Source organism: Argiope bruennichi, chromosome 6, assembly GCF_947563725.1.
Source record: "Argiope bruennichi chromosome 6, qqArgBrue1.1, whole genome shotgun sequence".
Lineage (NCBI taxonomy): Eukaryota > Metazoa > Arthropoda > Arachnida > Araneae > Araneidae > Argiope > Argiope bruennichi.
In genome coordinates, this window is record NC_079156.1 from 110,187,123 (window position 1) to 110,214,243 (window position 27,121).

Consider the following 27,121-nt stretch of genomic DNA (forward strand, 5'->3'; position numbering starts at 1 on the left):
GTTTTACGATATTGAATAGACAGGCTCTGACAGTTAAATACTACGCTTCCAAAACGATAAGGCGATCAGATTCTGAGCTGAGATACCTTTGACATTCAACAGCTTGTTCTGTCAAGAAGTTGCTCTGGAATTTACTTATAAATAAAAACTTGTATTTAAAAAAATATTCACTCAATTCTAAAGTCTTTAGAAAGTTGGGTAAGAAATATTATTTCAATTTTTCAGCTTTCATTAAATATATATCATCTCCAAACGTTTCTCTATAATTCTGATTTTCGACTGTTTCTTTCAAGTGAAAAACTGTTTTTGTTTTTTAACTATATGCCTGCATTTTTTTATTGCTTATCAGTAAACAGTTAATATTAAAAAATAATTATAATATGCTCTACAAATAATATGCTCTCTTTTTAAATAAAATTCATTTTGGTGTTTGACATGCCAATGGCAATTTTAGAAAAATGAAAAACCTTAATAATGTTATCTACTCTTTTTAAGTTTTTAACCGTAGAATGCGTGACTTTTTATATTTTTACCAAAGAAATACATGTGCTTTGAATAGCTACATATAATTAGGGAAATATATCTTTACAAATTTTAATTTTTTTTTCTTAAAATTAAAAAATATTTAAAATATGCCAAATGGCAACATTATGAATTAAAATATATCTCAGTGACACAAGTCACATTATAACCATTCTACAATAAAAATTAAAGTCCCTTTTTATCAATATATATTTTACAATGCAAAAATAAATATAATTTGATAGTATTTTTAATGGTAGAACTATTCACGCAACAATCATCTTGGTATTTCCCCAAGTTTTAAGTTTAAATCTAATTCTAGTACCCCTATAGCCATATATCGGTCTTTTCTGCAAATGTTTATCAAAAAATATTTAAAAGAGAATTTCGAAACACTCATTACTGACCTTTACAATAGTCATGTGAAACTTGTAAATAGAAAAAACGTGTAGCCAAACAGCTACACGATAGATAAATGAATTTTTTTTTTTCACTCTGAAATTAAAATTTTGCAGAACATTTATTTTTAAATTCAATTTCAGGCCTGGTTTACAGAGTAGTTAAATTTTGATTATTACAAATGAAATTCAGAATAACCTTCAACTAAGCTGAAATCAAAAATTCGATGCATTTTAAAAGTAAAGTGCACTCCCGACTATGCGATCTAATGTGTCTAATGTGGCGGAAGAACAAGCCGGATAACAAAAAAAAAAAAAAAAAAAAAAAAAAAACGGAGTCTATGGATTTAATTCATTACCCACCAATACCAGAAGACAAAGTTTTAATACAAAATCTCACTGTTATAATATGTATTTTCTCATTTCAACTTAGCCTTCCATTCATCTTGTGCCACGTAGAAGTGAACGCGGCCACGTCCCGGTGAAATTCTAGAAATCGTTGTCGGTAACTTGTCGAGTTAAAATAGAAAGCTCTGTACTGATAGTTTATATATGTTTAGATCTTGCACTGCAAGAATATATTAGAGAAAAAGTAAGTTGAAGGATATAAACTGCCCACATTTTAACATTTATTCTGTACACTTCACTGTGGTTTTCCTTAAAAAACATTAAACATACCCCAAGAACAATCTACGAGTCCTGTACGTACAATTATAATCAGAAACAGCGGCAACAATTGAGGTCCGTTACACACTGATGAACAACGAGCAGAACATTGCTCTTCTCCTGTCCCAATTTTTTTTATTTTCTTTTGCACATGACACGTAGGAGAAAAGTAGCAGGAGATTACATTGGTAACATTTCCAATGCCCTGGAAATATTAACAATCTAATGTCTTGCCTTCCTCAATTACTTACGATAAGGAAAACTTGGCCAGATAGTCAAGGGGCGGATACTCGGGGTTGTACTATACAATAACATATGTTTGTGAACATCCATAAACATCTTCCAGTCCTAGATTTAGTTACTGTTCGCTTTTTGTTTTTCCCTCAATGTTTAGTGATAAAAGGCTTTTTCACCAGGAAGTGTTTTTGGAACTTAAAAAAAAACAATCGCCAAAGTAGCCAAAACTGATTTAATCCACCTTTGGAGAGGAGGATGCTTTATTTGTGATTCAGTGCCGCTGGAAGACCTTGCCTACCATCCACTCCATCTCTTCTAAAAGCACGTCCCCTTGTGGTTAGTTGCTAGGATTTCCCTCGATGCCTCATTTACGAACAAACCAGCCGTGTCTGTACTAAGCTTCGTAACAAGTCAACTGAATGAAAAACCATTCATTATGTTTAGTATCCTCAGTTTTTTACCTCTTCCGAGAAAAAGAGCCTTCATTTGGGGAATTATGATGTTTACAAGATCCATGAATAGAAGTCGCCGTGGCGCCCTGATTCATTTTCATCGTCTGACGAATAAATATTCATGAGGTTCTCTGCTTCTCCCTTTCCCCACTGGACCACCCCTTAAGACCGTCATTTTGTTAACTTTCTGGAAGTAAAGGTTCGATATAATCCCCGGGAAAAAAATTAGCAGGTTTTCAAAGACAATCCCATTCGCGCTGTTGTTAGGAGACCAGCTTTATGCAAATCAGAACGAATTTAAATTTTCTATTCAAAATAGTATCAAGGGATTTTTGCAGGTGAAGTTTTTATTTTTTGTTATCTTTTTGCTTTCGGTTCTCCCGCCATTCTTCTGAAACAAAAAGCATTTAAGGAATGCTGTGCTTTATGGTTGTCTTTGGGTTTGTGTTGTTTTGATGTTATTTATTTATTTGTTCTTTTACATAGAGCGCTTCTTGCTGCGAGTATTGATTTCGTCCCTTTTATGAAAAATGGAATATCGATTTATAATCGGCTTTGGCGGATCGTCTGGAATATATTCAAAAGATTATCGATTACATGACATTTTTCTTTAATATATGTTACTACAATTTGTTTAAAAATCCATTTTGTCAAATTGATTTTATTCTGCATAGATGACAATGATTAAAAATTCGAAAAGGGAATTTGAATGGGAATAAAAAAGTCATTCCATTTTGCGATGTGTTTGCAAAAGTAACTGGCAAGTTTCTTTTGATGGTATAATTTATCATGAAATGCAGTGATCGAGCAAATTGACTAAATGTAAAATTGTATTACATTTCGGAATTCTAATGCATCAAAAAGTGAGCAAAAAAAATAATAATAATAAATAAATAAAATTAAAAAAAATCCATTTTTATAACCATGAAAGAAACCAATATCAGAATCGTTAAAAATATGATTAAAATTAACTGATTAAAATAAGAAAACGCTGACAATTAACTGCAAAATGATGATAAAACTTACTATCGCATTGGTCTAATATCTTTGTTAACACTAGCAAAACAAACTATAAGGATCTTTATTGCTCTGAAAATTTTTAATTTAAAATGACACATTTTTCAAACGATTGTCCCTCTGAATCAGCTATCTTTATTTCAATTTGTTTCTATATTTTGGGCAGAAAATCTAATTTTGATTGCACTAAATTTACAAGATTCGTTCACTGAAAACTAGCTCTTGAAAAAGATCTCTAAAAATGGCTCAAGATAGATTCCCTAAACGATATTATTTCTTTATTCTCGAACCATGCCTATTCTTTCTCTGGGAGTACTTTTTTTATTTCCTATAGATCGCAGCAAAGAAGGAACAATCGATCATTATTTAAGTGTAGAAAAACGCTGATCTAATAAGATAGCTGGACGCATTCTTCACAAATGTAAGAAGAAATAAGAAAGCTTTCTCTACTGATACTATAAAGAATTTTAAAAATGGCAAATTCTGTCTCTGATATTTTTTTTTTTCTTGTACAAGAAAAAGAAAAGAAAGAAAAGATAGAAAGAAATGACGCAAGAATACATTCGTACTGCAATGACCTGCCCATCTTGAAATATATATAATTTTTTTAGGCTTAGAAGTAAAAAAAAGAACAACGGAAAATTGTTATAGAATGTTCTGAGTCTATTCTTCTTAGAAGTGGAAGTCGCAGTTTATATCCCGACGTGTCTACTACATGCTGACAAATGACGTTTTTCGATGTATAGTCCTTCGGTTATTTTCCCCGCCATAGTTCTCCATCTTTCTTTGTAAAACGAAAGAAAGTCTCAATGCTATTGTCTTAAAGTTCTTACTTCGAATTTGAAAATCGCTTGATATATCCTGTTCGAATATTGTGCAATTCTTTTTCCCTATGTTTTGTTCGATCGACGTACGACTGAAGTAAAAATTGAAATACTACGCATGTCCAAAAAGTTAATTTCCCCCCCAATTATCAATATAATTCTTAGCTGTATTTTTTGTATTTTGTATTATATGTATTTTTGTTTTTTCTTTTCTATATAATACAGTGGTATTTTTTTCAGTGATTTACAAATTTCTTCTCTTAATATCTTTATAAACAAATTAAGGTCACAATGATAGGTAACAATTCAAAATAATATCAAAATTAATGTAGGAAAACGTCTACGTAAATGGAGTTCCTTAAAGACAGACAGAAAAAAAAATGTTTCATTACTAATTTTCGTTTGCTCCAATTATCGTTTGTTAGCATATAATTTGTTTATAAATAAAAATTATAAATATTCTGTATTAGTTCAATTATTCTTAAACTACTAGCATTTGATTTTATAATTCAAAAACTATTCTTTTTGAACGAACAAAATTTAAAATAACCTTTATTAATTACGTTATTTAACCAATTGGTAAAAAGAAAGAACAAAATCTGTCCCTTTAATTATTGATTTTTTAATGATTATTAATCTCTTTACATTAAATAAATTCATTTCGCAAAATTCGATTCGATTCGCAAGACTTAATTTTCATTTTAATCGAACTTTAAACTCTTTATTATTGTGAATGAAATATTTCTTTGCTGAATATTTCTGATTAATTAAATCGCCTCTTTTTCCATTTTTTTTTTTATTCAATCGATTTCATTATTCGATTCATTTTTTCACGTACATTATTTTAATTTCCGTTCAATTTTTTTATGTATGTTATGAATTATTATAAATCCGTTATTTTTTCTGTTGCTTAACTAGAAGATAATTCTCAAATGGGATTTATTGTTATTTCTGGTGCAATTTGATGTAATCCAATTACAGATTAATCTGTCACTTATATTTTTTATACCGATTCGTTGAACTACAACTAGTAATTGTGACATTCACTAGAACCTCGGTTTAACGAGCAAAATTCTAATAGAAATCTTACTTTTAATGCAGAATATTCGTTAAGCGGAGTAGTTTCTTTTTTTCCGCTGGAATCCATGTAAAATAAAACAATGTGTTCCATTTCGGAAAAAAAAAATCAAACTTTTTAATGATGCAATTTATTATTTATAATGCATGTTTGCTTCTGCAAGAAAATTATCTAAAGATATGTATCTCTGGCTATGCTTCAAAATATGGCGAAAATGTGATACAGCATGTAGCGCGCATAGCTATTGCTTTATCAGGGCGATAATTTTCAACCTATGAGCAATAATTTCTCATGCTTTAAGCTTTCCTATACGATGCAAAAATTTCCCATGCTTTCAGCTTTTACATACGATGCAATAATTTTACCATGCGTTCAGCTTTCCCATACTATGTAATAATTTCTCATGCTTACAGCTTTCCTATACGATGCAATAATTTTACTATGCTTTGTGACGACAATCAACAGCATATCGTTCGTCTCATCCCCGTACTTACTGGAGGGAGAGTCTGTGGTGAAAGCTTATAAGCCAGTTAACAACTACGCTGCATGAGCAATTGCTTTTGTATCATGGTCATGTTACTGGGTTGAGAACCCAAGGTCCCAGGTTCTATCCTCGATCATTCCAATCCGCCAGAGCTTCTCTTTTATTTCATTGGAAGATGTGTGCTCTGTTGATTCTATTATTTCTTACTTTCCTGGTCAAATATCCTCCGCAGTGTTTTGATGGTAAACATAATGCAGCTTCATAAGCTGTTCGATAGTTTTTTCTACTAGCTTATCGGTGTCGCTGTTATCTAATTTTAGCCCCAGAAACTTGACTACAGACAAAATCTCGCCGACTAAGAGCTCTACGGGCACTTGCCGAAACCCCTCGCAGTCGCGTTCGACAATGGTATCCTGCAAAAACTTCTTCCAATTAAATATAAATGTTTTCTTCAAATAAATGCCCTACATTAATACCAGCCAGCATGTGATGGCACGATGTCTCCTCGCCACTCTTTCTGCGAAACATCGTTCGTTAAGCGCTCTACTTTATATTATGTTACTCGTTATGCCAGATGCCCGTTAAGCGATATTTGACTTTTTAGATTTATTTCTTTTTGATGTAAATGCATTAGTTACAATCATTTCTCAGAAATCTAACAGAAGTGCCTAGCTACGTATCATTAATAATCTCTTAGAAGAAAACGGATCAGGGCAAATCAGAAGAATTTTCATTCTTTCTATGTTGCAAAGCCCTAAAAAACTAGTATAAACAGACAAGTCAAAACTTTTATGAGGTCAATAGCTTCTTATGAATTTGCATGCAAAAGCACTAACCGAGAGGACCAACCCCTTGTTGGATTTGGTTCAAACTTGGATGGATGTCTACAGTATTGATATTAAATCTGAGAACTGAATTTTACTCATTTAGCTCCCTTCATTTTGTAGCTACCGCGTTAACTTATATTCAACCGGTAAGACAGACAGACTTCCTCGGAATTGATTTTGCACAAAATTTGGTAAATATCTACAAATTTGGTCTTAAGACCATACATCAAATTGCATCTATCTAGCACAAAGCGTTTTCGAGTCATCTTTGTCACAAGCAGACAGACCGACGGTCATTTACCAAAAAAATGTATTTTTCGATGTCAGGGTGGTCTAAAACGTGGAGATTCATTAAAATGTCGAATGTTCGAATTTTTTGATGTTACTATAGTTTCACTTTACAACGTTCAATGAGAAAGTAAAAATGAGTGTTCATTTTTTTCTCCGCATACCCCTGTAATATTCAATAAGTAATACTTCGGTTTAATATAATTTTTAAATTTTTTTGTGGTGGTGGGGGGATTAGCTTGGTTTCAATTTCAAAGAGAATGCAAATGAATTCATAGGGCTTTCATGTTTGCATGCAATATCAATTCTGATTGATAGTATATTGTGAGCAATTCTTGACTGGTTTGACTTTCAACTATAAAGAAATCTAGATTCATGAAGTACAGAATATACGGTTGAAAGAGTTGTAATCTGATTGTGTCAAGTTAGAGAAATAATCAACTAGCAGTAGTAGAAATTAAAAACCTGCATCTCTGAATGTTGCAGAAATTTATAGAAAGTACAGTTCAATTCTGTAGTAAATGAGACTATATTGTGCTCTTAAAATGATTTATTTATTTTTATTGGTAGGCAAAACATTGTAATGTAACTGAAACCACCCGCACATTTTATCCAGCATTTTTATGAAACATATCCGCCATAGAATTCAGAGTTCTCAGCCGGCATCCTGGCCTAGGAGTAGCGCGTCTTTCCCGTGATCTGACCGTCCCAGGTTCGAGTTCTGGTTCTGGCATGATTGTTCTTTAACCTGTGTTCTATCCATGAGGTGTGAGAAAGAGCCCTTCTTTAAAAAGGGGTTGTGCAAGCGTGTATGTGAGTGTCATCTTCATAAGAGTTAGAAGTCAGACTTCCCTCTCGGTTGCACAGGGGTGTTTACTCTCATAAGTTACTGCATCTCCTTTCCGTTGTAACGCGGACACGAAATTATCATCATCATCAATTCAAAGTTGGAAAAAAAAACATTTGACGTCTATGATGTAAGCACGAATTTGCTACATTCTCTTAGAATTCAAAGTTCACCTAAGACAAATGAAACAGTTTTAAACAGTTGAACAGTAGTAAACGGAAGAATGATGGATTATAGTTCCACTGTAGTACTGAATATATCTGCGTAATTTTAATTGGAAAATGAGTCGACCCATTGAGTTATAGCTATTGCCAATACAATTTTTAATTTTCTATAAAATGTAGCATTTAAAATTTTACCATAAATAATTACAAATTCAACATATCTCAAAGTCGAAGTTTCGTTTAAAACATTTTCAAGCATAGCTTTTTTATGTATGAACAAATGGAGCTAGGAATACGTGGATTGATGCAGGTATGAAGGCAATCCTTTTTCTCATGCCCATATTTTTTCATGCTTGCATTACCAGTCAGTTTCAGGCAGATAAATGAGAATTTAGGAAGAATAAATGATGACTGTGAGATTTCTGTTAATGAAAAAAATAATAACTGGGACCATGGACAAAGCTACAACATTTAAATTTGTGTAAAGCTTCGCTATTTCCTCGTGTAACCAAATCAAGTTTATGAGTATGATCTGGAAACCAAATTACATTCAACACAATGAAAGAATGCAACATTTTCGAGACCAGAAGAAGCGTGTCAGTGTCAAAGTCATATTAACAACTTTCAATCCAACGAAGTATTTCCCAATGAGTATGCTCACCACACGATGTAATAATCAACAAAGAATATTATCAAAGATCTGTGCATAAGACAATGTGAGAGGCAATCGATTGAGCTAGAACCTCAGGAAAACTAATCCAACCCTTTTGCACATTTTCTGATAGAGGTTTTCAGCCTGACCTAACAAACCTGTGTCTCGTCAGGTTCTCTACTCTCACAACATGCTTTCTTGGGAGACCATCGACTGGTCCTTTAGATAGCGGACAAATGGCAACACCACCAAGCAAACGCATCCAACTCTTCTTCATATTTATTACAGAGTTTCTTAGCCAAACACAACAGACCTGTGCTTAGTCAAGTTCTCTATACACCCAGCATGATTCTTTTTGGTTTTTCTCCGAACTACAAATACCTATTAAAGGAACAAGAGAAGGTATCATAGAAAATGTGATGGACTAGCTGCACACTATTCCCAAAGAATCGTTCCACAGTTTCCCTTGACGATGGAACAGCCATTGGGAAAAGCGTGAGGTAGCTCAATTTGAAAGATAATGTGAACTTGTATCTCAATATAGGCCTTTTTTTTATGAATAAATGTTATATACTTTTTGATCAAGCTTCGTATATGTGATTGATTATTCAATGCTGCATTAACTCCACTATGGCTTTTTTATGTTCCATTTGAAGCGCGTGAGCATTGGTTACACTCTCTTCATCTTTTATATTTTTTGAGGGAGAATTGTTTTTCTTCCTACTTTCTTCCCCTTAGTTTCTTATCCGTTAGAAGGAGGATTTGTTCTTGAGTATTCTCTCTCCCACCCTACGGAAAAGATCAGTCCCATTTCTTGCTTGATCGGTAGATCCCGCGATTGTCGGAATGTCAATTTCACGAAAAATCTCCCCTCTCCCCTATTCGCAGTTGGGGAGTACTTACTGTAATATAAAAAAGGGCCCTCAGATGCAGGGTGGGAAGAATCGGGAAAGATTGATATTACTTGTTGCAGCCCCCTCCTCCATTTTTTAAAATAAGAAAACAATTCTTTTGCCTCAGTTGTTTTCAAGAGAGAAGATCGGGAACTTTAAAGTGTTTTAAAAAGAGAGTTTCTGAAGTCTTGCTTTGGTAAAGTTACTGATACGTAAAGCCAATAAGTGGAAAGAAAGATATTTTAAGGATACTTACTTTATCAATATTTCCATTTAAAAGTTTTTGTACGAATGAAATGTATCGATCAGCCATTTCAGGTGGCCATTTTGGTTCCGAAAAGGATATTTAGTGTAATCAAATTGCCACATCATAATCTCAGGCAATTTATTTTTTGCAGCCAAAAACATCTTCCAACTTCGACACAATTGCATGTTGGAAAAATTACTAGTCATCAAATCTAAGAGATATTGGAGTATAGTTATGCGAGTTGTAGATGATTATAATACGGGATTTGTTTTCGTAATTTTGTGAAACAGTTTTTCTCAAACTCGTGTAGAAATCTTGTTTCAAAATATTAGTTGGATGCTAAACCAAATTACATCTAATAAAAGCTACTACAGGCACATTTTCAATTTAAGGAAAAAAAATTCTCATTTCGTTTTGAAATTTATAATTTGAACAATTATTTTATATCTATGCTTGGTTGTTTGACATCATATTATTACTGAATATATCATAAAAGTTCTTTCTGAATTCTTATGTTAAAATGCAGTTCTCTACAAGTTTATACAAGAAACTTTAAATATTTGTTTGAAGAAACCTGTTACATTTTAGGAACTATAACAATGAAAGTTCAAATTAAAGAATTAGCAATTAAAATAATAAAGAAATATAAAAGTTTTATTATATTGCTATATGTTAGGGATAATTTGATTAATTGGTTATTATTAATACTAATCACGATTATTGTTAATTATAACAGAATAATCACATTGATCGTATATAACCTTCACATGTTTTCTCATAAAAAAGGCAAAAAAAAAAAAAAGTAGGAAAATTGCATATCGCAGAAGATTTCGATTTAGAAAAGTTTTTCTAAATAGTAGTCGCCAGCAGCCATCTTGTTCTGACGTCATCAAGAAGCGACAGTACTGATTGGTGGACGGGTAGGCGGGGCGAAAAGCGTCATTAATAAAGGCCATCAAAACGCATTTTCGAATATGGAGTTCTCTACATACATACCATTTCCATAATTCGCGTCGAATAGATTCCTTATCTTTCTCCTTAATGGCCTTTCGAAGATAACTCTCAATGTAACCATTTCGGGGGTCGATGGGCTATTGGAACGTAGGGTTAAAATCGTTTGAATTTTGTCGAAGACCCTTCTCCTCTCACCTCTTGTGCACTCGAGAGTCCTCCAAGCCTCGTCCCCGACTCTCTTTTTCTTTTTAAATAAAAATTCTCATTTATGATTGGATGGGCGATTCATTTTTTTTCCTGTCCTCTTTTTGTTCTCATAGACTTTATTTTTTATGTGTCTCCGATACGACCTTTTTATGTTTTCATTCTGAATATTGACTGTGGCTCTTTTCTCTTCTGGTGTTTAATGATCTTCTTTAGGAGGAGGGCATTCAGGTAAAAATCTTTTGTGCCCTCTTTTTCACTTGTTAGATGATGATGACTTTTTACCATCGAAAAGTGCTGCTATTTTCTGCCGCCTTCTGCGCTTATTTTATCTTTTATTTCGATTTGAATGCCGCATTATTGTTAAATGCTTCTATTTAAAGATAAGGTTAATGTTCGAAAGGGTGAGCGGCAAAACCTTTCGTAAGCGGTCACCCATTCGACGAGCAGTTTGGAAACCGCGCAAATTTTGCATATTTAAAATGGTCGTTATATGGAAACCATGTTCTAAGCGATTATCTTCTGATATTCTGGTCTGTATTACTTCTAAAACTTTTATTGCTCATAAGCTAAATTTATACGAAACTTTTATATTTTTATATTCATTTGATTAACTTCGTTATAATTTTTTTTAAAGATATTTCCCATTTTGTTTGAAACTGAATGAAATTGTATTTAAACCACTCATCATTTACTGTAATATCTCTGAGGACGTTAAAGACAATGTATAATAGACTAAGACGAATTTGACGTTATTTATTAAATTCTTACCAAATTTGGTTTACGATTTCTGCTTGTTATCTGAACAGAAAACTTGTTGTTATCAGACAGATATGTGGTTTTGTTCCGAGAGTGATAGTAAGTAGGCATTCTGTAACTGGAGACGGTAGTCAAAATGACTCCACGTTGTTCATTAACTCTGATTATCACGTGGTATTTTGTCCTTGAATATAATCATCTCCTCAGTATATTCAAGTTCTTCTTTCAGCAGTATGTTGGCAAAAGTATAATTACGAACACTTGCATATAACCGAGTTACTCTTTTTCAAAGATTTTGTTGTTGTTTATGGAGTCTGATTCCATGTCTCTGACAATGCTTTTAATTTGAATAAGGCAAAAAGAATAAAGAAATATTCTTAAAATAATATTTTAAAATATTGTATTCTTCGTTTTTGTTTGTTTTATTCTAACAGTTATTAAAATTAGTGTAATTCCGTTATAGTATCTAAAAGAAGTAAATACTCATTAAAAGATTGATAAGATTTTTCCCATAATATCTTTCCAGCATTCAATATTATAACACTTAATATTTTTGGTAATTACATGATTTTCAGAATGTATTGTTTCTAAAATATATTCCAATGCTGTTTACAAAAGCCAATAATAATAATAATAATAACAATGGAGTCATTTTGACTCTATGTTTCTGGCCGCGTGAGGAAAATCGTGTCTCCAGTTACGGGTTAGTGACACATGAGCTAGATATGCTATGATGTGCCAACGAAATGGTTTCTGGAGAGAAAGAAAAATAAATGGTCTGAGGGAATTAGAGAGAGGTAAAGTGGCTATCTAAGCTAATTTATACATTAGGTATTTTTATTAAGTGGCAGTATTTATTTCATAATTATAATATTTAATTCGAGGCGAAATATAACTAAGTAAGTGAAACTATATTTAGTAGCATAAACTAAGAAAAAAAAAGAGCGATTGTGCGTAACTTTCCAAATGTTTATGTTCATATCAACTATAGACACAAGCGGGTGCCAAGCGGAAACAAGTGATCTCCCTAAAGCTCCAATACTCTCCATACTCTCCAATAAAAGTGTTATCCCAGAGAATGATTTTCCTAGTATTGGCGTACAATAATTATGGAATACTAGTGTTGGCGTAAATTTAGAATTTTTACTGAATTTATCACGAAATCCTTGGCGAGTTATTTGGCGATTACTCCCTAGCATGCGGTTAATAGTATCCGAAAATCAAATTTGTGTTTTAGAAAATTGTTTCCGGTAGATTGAGACAAAAATTTGGCACAAAACTATACTTGTAGTCTGAAAATCGCATACCAAATTTTATATATTTAAGTCTGCACTTTTGAGTTACCGCGTATACATGCTTCTGAAAACCCAAAAGACGGTCAACCCATAGTTGGATTTTGCTCAAAATTTGATAAGTGCCTGCACTTTATATGTTAATTATGGATATAGAATTTTATCTATATAGCTCTCTTCGCTTTGTAACTATCTTGTTGAATTATATTCAAAAAGCTGAATAGGCAGATTTCCTCTGAGCAGATTGGATAGAAATATACAAATTTGTTAGATAGAAATATACAAAAATACAGGATATTGAAACGAACAGTATAGCATTATTCAAATAGCAGAAATATGAGATATTGGGACAGCTAATGGAAAATGCAGATGAAGATTTTTGTTTACATTTTCGAACTTCTATCCACTTCACTGTAAATTGTTTATGGATTTGTACTGAAATATTTCTGAACCCTGATCTTTCACAACAAATTTTCATTGTGATCTTTAATAATTAATTTAACAAAAGCATTACTGAAAACATATAGTCGCTCATGGTGAGACAAACGTATGTTTGAAAATCTGACATGATTCAGACGTACCAATTCTCACGGTCGTGGAACATCACTTCCATACTGCCCCATAAACAGCAAACTATGTCAGCCGTCTCAGAAATTTTGTATTCAACTCATTTTTCTGTGACTACGTGTTTTGTTGCAGTAATGGTTGCTGGAAATACCTAATTCGCTTCAGATCAAACAGTTATGTCTAATGTGCATAAATGATATTCTCCTTGTATATTTTTATAAGAAACTGTTTTTGTTACATCACCATAATTTGTATGGCATTTTTATTTTCTCGTATATGAAATATATAAATAATGTAATTATCGAAAAATTAGAACTCGAAATTTTGACGTATCACCAAAATTCAGATCTTTCCTGAGTCCCAAAAATATTTTTTTCGCATTATGTCTGTATATGAGCATGATAACTCAATAACGCTTTAAGCTAGGCAGATGAAATTTGGTTTATAGATTTGTGACTAAATTTGTACATTTCTGTCAAATTTTGAATGAAATCCGTTCACAGGTACAAGAAAATTCTCGATTACAAGAGAATTCTATAACTCTAAAACGCAAGCAGCTAGATAGATAACATTTGGTATAAGAGTTTAGCATCTAAAATATAGATTATAAGCAAATTTTTAACCAATCTGTCAAAGATTTGACCACCTGTTGGTCTATATTTTTGCATGCTTATAAATGGAATAACTTATAAACAGATTGACTTAAATCAATGAAATTGGTATATTATCTTGTGATTATAATTATAATTCCGTGTTAAATTTTGGCTTCATTCTGTCGACTTAAAAGATATTCTAAGTATATATTCGCACAATAAATTCCGGAAAAATGAAAAATTCACATCAAAAATTCATATTTTGTAACTTTTTTTCGTTAAAACCATGCAAGGCCTTTGTGGCTTTACCCAAGTCTATAATTTTATGCGAGGGAGGGTGATACAACCTTAGTTAGAGAATATGCGAGAAAGTTTTGAGAAGTCCACCCCTGATGGGTTTAAACCAGAATTAGGATGTGAGGTTTCCGAACTCTAGAGCGTTACTGATGAAAATTTGCTGATACTAAAACCAAATTAGAGTATTGAAAGTTCTTTAGATATATTTACACCGAGAAAACGTTTAATATTTTGTAATGAAAATTTTAAAAAAAGAAACTACTTTATTTTAAATTATTTTAGTTAAACATATGCATTTTGATCTACAAACTTTTTCAATTATTATAATGAGTATTCCTATTCTCTTCATCTTTCTGGTAATTTGTGGCAAAAAGTTGAACCTAGTGATTTTCTGCAGCCTGTTTTGAAGCTTGTTTTGCCTGATTAAAAATTCAAATTCAAAAACTCTCTACGTACTTTCTAGTGCTACTACTTTCAAATAAATTCTTCTTTTTCATATTAATCAGTGTGTCATGCTACTGGCATGGAATTCTGGATTAAAATCTGTACTATTAATAAAAATGAACGTGTTTGCATTTTGGTGTTCTACAGGCCAGACCGTTTGATCTATGACCACCAAATACGACGCATATATAACATTGAGAATGGGAATGTGCACCACATTGCGAGCTTTCTGAAATTTTAATTAATTAAATTTGAGTTTTTATCATGGGAAACTTCGTGTTTTACCGCGATAACTCCAAAAAATGTTACAATACAAAAATGAAATTCATATCTATTTCCAAATATTAAAAAGTGCTTTTTAATGATATTTTGATAATCGTGCAAATTCTTCCTGAATTTGGCGAACCGATTTTTTTGATTGATTGATTTCTGTTGCCTTGAATTTTAAACTGTTTTCATTGTTTCACAGAATATTAAATCGCTTGATTTTCTCCCATTGTTGAAAGCTAATGAACGAGGGTTAGTTTTAATATCTGCGTAGTTTATAAGACGAATAAAAACGTAAAGTATGAAATATCGCCAAAATTTTAAAAATAGATGAACCAAGCTCTATGATATTGGTGGACTGGTCTCCAGTGGAAAGCTCCATGCAGACAATAAAAGGAACATATGAAAGACAATTAAAATAACACCGCTTTAATATCTCAAAATATGAGGGAATTATGAACATGAAATATCTCAACGAATTTAATGAAATTAATTATTTCTTGAGAACCAGATTAAATATTCCTCCAGATTAAATATACCAATTAAATATTCCTTGAGAGGACTAGATTAGACTAATAAGCATACCTAAATGCAAGAATTGCTGGTAAATTAAATTTCTTGTAATTCGTTGTATAAAACATTGTTTAAAGTAATGCATGATAGATGCCAGACTCAAAGTCCTAAAGGAATCCAAGGTGGAGTTGGAATGCCAAAATTCATACATCCGTCATACTGATACCATCCTTCATTAATCAATAACTTAATTTATTGGAAAAGTTGAGTCCACTCAAGCCCCTTTGTCTTGCAGCTCCCACTGACAATATCTCTGAAGTATCCCCCTTCCTTGATTAGCGTAAGCGAAGGGAAGAGGGTGGCGATCCCCATGCGAGTGCACAATCAGCGACTGTAGACCCCAGCTGTCCAATCCATCCTGCAGAAGATTGCGTATTCAGAAGGACTGTCAGCGGTTGATGGATCGGTGGAGGGGTTTGCTGAAACGTGTCGAAAACACAATGTTTGGGTAATGTTCCCCTAAGAAGTTTTCTAAGCAAACTAAATCTTTGACACTTTATTTTTCTTCTGTGCTGCGTTTGTTTCTTCAGCCGAGGTTCATGATTCTTGAGAAAAGCTGGAAAATTGCCGTTGTAATGTGGTTTTTTTTTTTGGGGGGGGGATATTATTGAATTATCTAGTAAGCTATATGTCCAACAGTAAAGTCATTCATGGAAACGATTCCATTTTATTTTTCTTTAATTCTTTACAGGGCGAAATACCGGTTGGATGTTTCATTTCTGAAAGGTATTAATATAAGTAGGTTATTGGTTTCTTTATTTGGGGCCACAAAACGATGAAAAATTGTTAATATTTTGTCCTTGCGTAGTAGTACCTCACCTAGTTTTCCTAGTAGTACCTCACCATTCCTGTACCTATTCCTTACATTTGTGATGAGAATCTATATCTTTAATAACTGTAAATGATTAAGAAAATACCTACTAATTAAATTAATTAATCTTTTAACATTACATACCTTTTCCTAGTAGTACCTCACCATTCCTGAACCTATTCCTTACATCTGTGGTGAAAATCTATATCCTTAATAACTGTAAATGATTAAGAAATTTTCAATTAATTAAGAGAATCCAAACCAACGTGACAAAGCTTTTGAGCAAATTTATATATGGCTGAGTTTTACAAATACAATTATAACTTAATAAATAATACATTTCCTTACTTAGGATTATTTTTATGAGAAAAAGAATTGTACAATTGTTTTCATTATATGTGTTTCAATTGTGTATAATTGTTTTATAATTGTCAAAAAATTTTAACTAGAAATTTTGGCAAATTTCCATGTTTCGGACTTCCTTGGGTCCAGAAAACACGTATTTGGAATTGTGACAGTCTATGAACAAGATAACAAAAAAATGCTAACAAAAACAATATGCATATTGAATTTGGTATATAGTCTTTGTAGATTTTTGACAAATATTGAACGAAATCTGTTCATAGGATGTCTGTCTGCCCGGTTCTCCGAATATAAAAACAATTACAAAGCAAATTGACCAAGATGGATAAAATTTGGTATTTTAGAATTTAACATCTGCAATATAGATATTCTTTCAAATTTGAAACAAAGGTTTTCAAAAAGTCACAGAACAAAAGTCAAGGTCAAAGGACAAAAGGTCAAATTGACCGTATGTTCGTCTATATTTAAATAAACGTGTAAACTCTAAAACACTCTTAATTTAAATGAATGAAATTTGGAAAATTGTTTAGAAACTACAATTGTAGTTTTGTATTAAATTTTGAATTCAATTGGTGGGAGAAAAGGCATCCAAAATGTACATTTTATATTTTGGAGTGATGTGATTGTGCATTAACCACGTCTCGGTGATTAATTACCAAAGATCATACGTTAATAGGATTTTTCGTAACTGCTATTCGTCAGTGGCGTGCAGGTATTAATATAGAAAGGTTACTGGAAAGATGAAGGAGAACCCCTCCCGCCGGTTAAAATTTGCAATTGAAGCTTTTAAAATAAGATTATGATATTAACAATCTCGAATAATTATTCTGCGGATAACCGAGAATTTACTGTACTCGGAGAAATTAATTTAAATATCTAGCTTATGAAACCATGCCTCCCATGAATACAGTTACAGCTAAAAAAATTGACATTGAAAATGCACTCTAACAAAATATTATATAATACAGTATACTGCAGATAGCAAAAGGTCGAAATTCCAAAATATTATGGTAGTACAGAAATCAAATATAATATTGTTACCTAAATCTCTTCTTGTGTTATACAATGAAAAAGCTCGGCAGGTTCAATAAAGGATAAAGATGCCTTATTCTGCATGAAAACCAGATACACAGGTAACAAAGCACAGACTACACAAACTAGCACTCCCAATAAGCAGAAACACTCAAGCGATAAATTGGAAATAAACAAGTGTAACAGCATAAAATTCCTAGAGAGAACTTGCAAGGGATTTATATTCCAAAGAAAATCTTCGCTCAAGTACTTACGACTGCTTTCTTTGGACGTCCTTTTTTTTATAGCTCTCGTGACAAGGCACCGAATGTTCTAGAAGATTATTGTATCTTTGCTCCTAGTTAATATATCACTAGAGTTTCAGCTAAATTTGTTTTTTGTATCCAAATTCGTCACCAAACAGTCGCCAAGATCGAGGGTTATTGATTTGGTATCCAGTTAGTAATGATGACTATATCTGGAAAACTATTTCCCTTACCAGGAGATTAACCAAGCAAGGAAGGAATATTACAAATTTATAGCTTTATGGAGAAATTTTGTGATTTTGGTTCCTGAAAGGATTTTTGGAAAAGCTAGATATGGCCAGAATTGCCTGTCTTCTTTTTAAAGAATGGTATATATAGAAAAGAGAAGTGAAACGACAAATAAAGCATTAAAAGATTTTATAGCATATGGATTCAATTTTTGTGATAAGAAATGAATAGTGCTTGATTTTAGAATCTTTTAAAAAGAATTTTAATGCAAGCAGATTGTGGATATGTAGATTAATTTAGAATAAATAAAAAACTCAGTTTAATAATTTCAAACTTCCAGGGATGAAGGATTCATTTTCTTGAGCGCCTTTATATTAGAAATGTTTTTAAAATTGAACTCAAAGTTTTGCATGTTATGAATGCCATCTGTTCCTGTCCATGTACTGCATATTAAATTTGTTCTGGAATTTAATTTCAAAAAATAAACGTGTTCTCAAAAATAAAATGGGAATTATGTCATCATACAGCATTAAACAATGTGTACTTTGATGCCTGATTCACATTCTGGAATATGTTTATCACGTGAGATAGCCCCTTTAGAATCTATCCCTATTTTTCTAAATTTTACAAAGTTTACATGAAATATATATATTTAATTTGTGTTTTTTATTTTACCTTTTGTGTATGCACTTATCCTGACCTATAGCTCTGTTTGAAATATGAAACCGAATAATGGAGCTGATAGCAGTAAAAAAAATGATTTATGAATTTCTGCCTCAAATATTTCCATGAATTAACTCTCGACATCAAAACATTTCAGTTGATGCATGAACCTGGCGGTTTCTACAAAAGCATTAGTCGAAGAAACCACTTCAAATGCTTTCCTCTGAGCCTTCTTTTATTATTCGAACGCTTTCAGAACAGGCGAATACGAGTAATTCACTTCACTTCATTTTTTATTTACTTTCATTCCTTTTCGATTGCTATCGCGGTCAAACCATTGACAGCAGAATGTTTATTCTGGTTCTTATTCTTTGACAGAAAGGAAAAGAAAAAGAAAATCATCCTGTTTTTATTTTTATTTTAGTATTTTTTTTAACTCTTACTTGTGATCTTTTTTTCAATTCTTCAATTTCTTTTTCATTCTTTTTTTTCTCCTTTCTTTTACCCTGCAGACTTTGAAATTCTGGAAGTCGAAATGAGGAAACTATATATCTTATCGGTTATCTTACGGAAAACTAATGTGTTGTATATGTTTAATTTTAGAAGGATTTATATCTCTATTTCAGGTTTTATTTTATACTTTCAGTTTTCTTGAGCATTTTGATGTGCAGACGATATCTTTTATTAATAAAATCGCTTTACTATCTTTTAATTCGTTACAAAAATGCCATATGAAATTTAATATTATTCCAATCGGTTAAAACAAAGTAGAAAGTATTAAAAAATAGAATTCAAGATCAGTTTTTTAACTTCAAAGGTGTAAACTAATTTGAATTTATTTTTGCACTGATTCTTCATTGCTTATTTTAAGTTTGGCAATTTCTAAAAAAATTTGCTGAGATTCTTTTATCTATATCCATTTGAAAAATACATTTTTTTTCAGCATTTAATAATATTATAAAGCTTTCTATTCTCGAATTGATTAATTTATCGGGGTTTCTTTTATAAAATACTTGTGACCACTTTTTTTTATCTTTGGAAAGAAAAAAAATATATAAAAAGCATCATTATCATGCTTATTTATGTTATATTTATTGTTGTAGGATGAAATAGCCTCCCTACCTTATAATGCTATCTAAAAAATGAAAAAACCTATGTTAAAATAAGATATTTACTATTATTTTAAATTGAAAGGAAAATTATGAAGTCAGCTATAAAAAGAATGGGGTTATTTTATTTTCAATGAAATTTAGCGTCAAACAGTTCTAAAAATTACTCGAATTCTATACATAGAAACACAGATTATTAAGAAACTGCAGATTTCTCAAAGTTCTACTTTGTTCTGCTTGAATTAAAAATATATATATATGCTTTTGAATTCCAGTCTTTTCTGTTTGAGAAAGTTACCGAAAACTATAGCGTCATAACAACTCATTTAATTAATATTACTTATATTCGCTTTTTCTGTTTGTTATATTGATTATTTCGCGAACTGCATTATTTTCCCAAATATGCACAGTTGATTTCCTATCTCTTATTTTTGTGTTTTCGAATAAGAATGCGATTTTTCCAAATATGTACAGTTGATTTTCTGGCTCTTATTTTTGTGTTTTCGAATAAGGATGTGATTTTCCTAAATATGCACAGTTGATTCTCCGGTTCTTATTTTTGTTTTTCCGTGTAAAAATGTGAACTTATTATTTAATCAATTTTGTTGAGAATTAAAGGCAATTCATTAGTAGATCACAATAACCAGAAAGAGAAAATCGGACGAAGGTTTCATAAAAGTATAGCTGAAAGAAAATTTTACTAGACACAAAACATGTTTGATTCATTTCGTATTTCTCGAAATCTTGTCTTTCAGATTCGACACAAAAGAACTGTACTTTTTTCTTACACAATCTTTTAAAAAGCTCTGTTTACGGCGAATGATATACGGAATCGTAAATAGACTACAAAGACAAAAATAAGCACAGAATTTTCCACTCTGCAATTTTTATTTCCCTGCTTGGGAAAAAGAGAATGGGGGCAGTATGTATTTTATTGTCTTCGATTATCTAACTGTAGTTTTTTTGGGGGTGGTGGTGGTGGAGGGTCTATGATCATAAATGTTTATTATGAACTGCTGCATGGTACAGTCTGATCATTTTTTTTTTTTTTGCTCGATAGTCATGAAAGTGCCTACTGTGTTCTTTTGTGTACCCAGACCATAAAGTTTTATATCTTTTAGTACTCCATCCCCCCTCTTTCTGGAGGAACCCAAGTAGTTTGAAATAATTTGGGAGAAGCATCCACTTGCTTTGGGGGGGGGGGGATCTATATGATAAGCATCGACTCAGCACTTGAGGATCTAATCCAAGTCTCTAATGGGACACTTGTGGGGAATATTGTGTGTTTTGGCTGCATCTTGTGGATTTGGCTTTATGGGAATATTGGTCACTGGATGCAGTCACGAGCATGCGAAATATAATTACTGAGATTTTGGTTGTTGATATATGATATGTACTGTCTGAAATGCCAACTCTGCTGAGCTTTGTCATGAAATAAGTAGGGAAACTTGTTTATTGTAATAGGATTAATAGTTACAACTATAAGAGGAAATAAAACATTGCAAACATAGCAACGGATTAATCCTAGTATCCGTTACGAGGACGATTTGGCGACATTGGCGAGATTTGGGAGAGCGATAAATTTTGCAATCTGTAGTTGTTTACTCTTACTTTTTACAACCTTATATCTACATTTATTCGTAAACACGTCATTTCGGCGTTGGCAACAGTTTGGCGACAAGCACCAACGCGTCATTTAGGCTTTGGCGAGATTTTTTAAAATCGCGCCAATCGTGTAACGGATACTAGGATTTGACCCATAGCAACTTCTGTAACTTGATGTGTGATGTATTGCAAAATATCAACATACAAGTAGACAGGGATGTGATTGATTCGCCGATCCACGGGTTTCCGCTTATCTTGAATTTCTCATAATTTACTTCTTTCTCCTACTTTTTTACTTACTTACATAGTACAGAGAAAGTATAATTGTAATCAACAAAAAATTCGACTCTTGAGTTAGACTGAGGTTTAGACTCCCTGAGTTCGAAAAACACATTAACGTCCATCTATCTGTGATAAAAATAACTCAAAACAGCGGTTTCAGCTAGAAGATTGAAATTTGGTGTACGGTTACTTACACCAAATTTGCTGATTTCTGTCAAATTTTGTGCAGAATCTACTCAGGGGAAGTACGTCTTTTCGGCTGTTCGAATATAAGTTAATATGATAGCTATAAAATGAAGAGAACTAGCTAAATAAAATTCAACACACATAGAATTAACATCTATAGTGTAGACAGCTGCCAAATTTTGAACCCAATGCAGTGAGGAGTTGACCATCTGTCGGTCTATATTTGGCATGTCTAGCTCCTAAATTATCAAAATAGACTCGTCTGATATTACTCAACTCATACGTCACATCCGTGAACTCATCAGAGCCAGATTACATATTCTTTTAACCGTAACGCACTCTAATTAAAATTTCCATTACATTAACTAGTTCGTGAAGCAAATGTTCTTACCTTTTAGTAAGAATGACAAGCTTAATTCAAAACCCATTCAGTGTTTTTCTTGAAATATTTTTACTGGAGAAAGTGGTATAATTCTTTAATACTGCTCATAAAAAATAGTTCCGGGAAACATTTCATTTCAGTTAATAACTTTTATTATGCTCCAGTGAAATTTAATTCACCAAAGGACTTAGCGTATTTAATTACTTATATGTTAAAGAATTTGAATAAAACTCGCTACATTTCCACAATTATTTTTAAAAAAAGGCGTTTAATTCAACTTATCTTTTACCACTTTTTTTTCCAACTTTCGCCCTAGATTCTAAGTTTCCTTCGCATTTTGAAGGTTAATGAATATTCGATTTTCCAATTGTCATCATAAGCTGCTGCTGCATTAATTGAAAAAAGAAAATTTTCCAATTTTTATTTCTAACTCTTTTAGGTGATTTATCGTCTGCGCTCATAGTTAATGACTTTTCCTTCCAGTTCTAGAATATTCTTATGAATTCTTATTCGCATGAAGAAAAGCTAATCGTTTCTGTCTTAATTAGTTCGCTCTCTTAATTGTTTTGATTGGCTAAAAGGTTGTCCAATTAGAGCTTAGGAAATTGTTCTGCTTACTCATTCGTGCAAGCGTTTAGTTGCCTCTATGTCGCCTTAATTTAAAATCAAGGGCATTTACGGAATTTTAAACGAAAACTCTAAAGCTTGATTGAAGGCTGTGAAAGAAATGAAAAAAATCCAATTTCAGCTAAATAATTTCAATATCTGTTGTTTCTAACACAATGTACTTTAATAACAAAAGATTATAATAAATTTCATTAAAATGAAAGATTTTGTAGCACTTTCATTCAGAGTTGTTGACAAATTGAGCATACATTGAATGCTGCAATGAAGGAAATACCAATGTATTCCAAGATAAAACGAGAAAAAGAACTCTCTTAAAAATCTACGAATACATTTAAAAATAGACGTGTGATTCTATAAAATAAAATGTGAATTCAAGTAATAAATATGTTATGTAATTTAAAATGGAATTGAACACACACACACACACCTTTATTATTAGGATAGAAGAAAATCTTTGTTCACACTATTATAGACTACAATTTCTATTGGTATAGAAAACTTCTTCACAAAAATTCCAAAAAGATGCAGAGATGTAACACAATAACAAATAAAAGTAAATTCGTTAAGATATATGTCTTAATGAATTTAAATACAAATCTTATTTTGATAAATAACTTTTGTTTAATCAAAATGATTCAATTCATGGTTCTTAACATCAGTGCTTGTTACAGTATTTCGTAGGTGTCAATAGACAGATATAGGGAAACCTTGCTTAAAGAGTATCTCTCATTTCTCGCCACATGTAATGTTGTTTTCTCTGTACGGATTAGTATATATCTCTGTATACTAATTATATTATATTAGTATATATACTTTGTATAGTGCAATATATTAGAACAGATATCTCTGTACAGATTAGAGCAAACAAAAATTAAAAGTCAAACAAGTAAACAAAACATTTACAAAGCGTTTTAAACGTTTAAAAGTCTTAAAGTAAGAAGAACGCTTGAAGCGCGTTACCCTGCTGAAGCTTCACTTGAACGTGCTAGACGCGTTACGGGCGACGAAGAGGTTAAAAATGTTTATATATAAACCAAATTAAAAACAATAAAAAATAACTTATTTTGAAAGGTGAGATAAAACTGGGCCGTGATACTTGCATTGTCCAAGTGCCCCTAGAAGGCTTAAACCTGTCCTGTTGTTGGATCACCACGTGCCTAATAATGAAGCTTACAATGCCCAATTAATGGGTCAAGTAATATATTAAAAGTCACTTAATTTATTTGTTATTGCGTTACATTTATAAATTATATGTTTATATCTCTGAAGTATAATCTGACTTTATAATTTTCTTTCTCAGGGACTGACATGCAGTTTGGTGTTCGCCATTTTCGCCGCCGTCCTTGGCATGGTGCAGTTCGGCTACAACACCGCCGTCATCAATGCACCGCAGAAGGTAATATTGCTTTTTCGGACACCTTGGCGAAAACTTTCTCTGCATTTGCGCCAAAATTTGAATATGAAACAAATTTTAAGATTTAAACAAAAGCAAATGATATTTCATTTTGATCTGTATTTTGTGTTTCCGCAATATATATATTCAGATTATTACATGTAATATTTCTCAAAGTAATATGAAATTATTTCGTTTTAGATTTATGATAAGACGTATGCATTATTTCGTAAATAATCACTGATGAAATACATTATCGGTAACCCATTTACAAAAATTGAACAGAATGTAATAAACTATTAAACAATAGTTTATGTAATGGTATCCCAATTTTACTAGAAATATGGAAATTATGACTGAAAATCTAGAAATATCAAGAAATTATTTGCATGTCTAGAGCACTGCTAGATGAATTTTCTCCCGAACTTTTCCGAGTTATGGACAGGAAAAAGATTTATTATTTGTATAAAAATCTATTATTTTGTAGATAATGATAAAGGCTAGTAATTTCTAGACTCTTCATTTTTATTGCCAAATGGTCAACAAGTTCTGGGTCATTTAGCATTCATTCCTTAAGAATATGTAAATCCTCCTTTTCAGAGATGATGATGCATAGCCGGAATGCAATATTACAGATTTTTAACAGTATAATAAATATGGCTTATATGTTAATTTTCTTATTGGAGAATATTGTTTTAAACTTCACCAATTTTTATCAAACTGAGCAGCTGATAATCAACCAAACGGCAGACGAACAACTTCTTCTTTTTGAATCAAAATTTCCTCCAATGTCTGAAAATCATCAAGGCGAAAATAATTTCCATGTTATTTGGAAAGAGTTCCTTAAACTCTTCACGACATAAAATAATGTTGAATCTTATTTTACATCAAATAGCCAATTTTTAAAATTTAATGGTTGTTGTGATTGGATTTTGAAGCGTTAGGAAATAAACGTTCATAGATGGCGCTAGACAACTAGCGCGAGTGAAATTAAAATGTTGGCTCTTGGAGAAGGAGTTACTGAGCAGAGTAACTCGAACGAATCTGCAATAAATTTGTTGTTAAGTTTTCTATTTGCCTATTTATTCAAAGCACTCACGAACTAACCACGACAATGGTAATTAAATTAATTTTAATTACCATTAATTAATTTGATAGTAAAAATTCAATTTAAATGATAAACTACATTTGATATTTCAAATGCTTCGTCAGTTTAGCAGAGTATATTGCTATATATTGAAACAATTTTTCATTAATATCAATTGCAGAGGAGTTGCTGGACTCTTTCATTACTTTGTTGAAACAAGTAAAAGGTTTATGCATGAAATTTCCTTAGTTTTTTTTCTCAAAAAGTAATTTTAAAACTTTTTTGACAGCTATTTTATTTTTCAGATAAAAGTAGCATGAAATAATAGCGGATTCTAAAAATAAATTTGTCCTTTGAGTTTAATTGTAAATCTTGATAAGTTGAATGTACTAAAAAAGTATACTTGCGTATAGAGATGAAGAGTTTATAAAAATAAACAGAATGTTTTCGAAATAAAAGACAGATAAAAGGCATTGTCACTAAAAAAATAGTATCGAAAAGATAATATTACCAAAGTTTTAACAGCTGTCTTTGTAGTTGGTAGGCTGTTATCTCATACATTTGTAGGAATATTTATTTTATAAATACAGGGTGTTCATTAATTATTATCGGGGTTTCTGTATCTCATAACTTTCGAATAAAAAATATTACGCAAAAACCTATTACGTATTCGTAAATTACAACTCAAAGAATTTATTAATGATATTAAAAAGATTAATGAATTTGAACATGGCTGCCCTTCGTGGCTCGTAACACATCGCGACGAAATTCGATTTCCCTCCAAGTGTTCTCTAGCATTTATGGGGTAACATTTTGGATCGCAGTAACAATTCTGCGTTTCAGTTCATCAAGGGAGGACACAGGGGACTTGTACACAATGTTCTTGACAAACCCCCATAGAAGTCCAGCGGTGTTATATCTGGTGGACTAGGAGGCCATGGGATTGGTCCACCTCTTCCACACCATCTGTCGGGAAAATTCTCGTCTAAAGAGTCACGTACAATCAGGCCCCAATGCGGGGGTGCACCATCCTGTTGAAATATCACATCTGGCTGATGTTGCTGCATCTGAGGAACCGCATACATCTCCAGCATGTCAAGGTATGTCACGGAGTTTTATTGTTGTTTCAGCAAAGAAGAAAGGTCCAATAACTTCAGTATGTGATAAAGCGCACCAAACATTCACCTTTGGGCTATTTCTTTCCAATTCTCGATAATCGTGCGGGTTTCCCGAGCCCCATATTCTACAGTTATGTTTATTCACTTTTTCCGACACATGAAAAGTGGATTCGTCACTGAAGAACCATTTCCGAAAGTAATTTTCATCATCCTCAATTCGAGTCAAAATTTGTTCAGCGAACTCAAAACGACGCGGTTTATCATTCGGGTGTAAGGATTGCACAATTTGCACTTTGTAGGCATTCAGATGAAGGCGGTTATGGAGAACATTCCATATCGTCGTATGCGGCATATGTAACTGCACAGCTGCTTGTCTCGTTGATTTTCGTGGACTGCGAGTTAACGTTTCTTGGATGCGATCAACATTTTCCTGCGAAGTGCTCG

General features: G+C 32.2%; 1 protein-coding gene across 1 annotated transcript in view; it reads left to right on the plus strand.

Annotated features, from left to right (window-relative positions):
- The window catches only part of LOC129971169 (glucose transporter type 1-like), a 162,397-nt gene that overhangs the window by 22,381 nt on the left and 112,895 nt on the right, over nucleotides 1-27,121 (plus strand). The window contains exon 2 of the mRNA XM_056084699.1: nucleotides 24,380-24,475. Within this exon, the coding sequence (XP_055940674.1) occupies nucleotides 24,380-24,475 (96 nt within the window). The remainder of the gene's footprint in view (nucleotides 1-24,379; nucleotides 24,476-27,121) is intronic.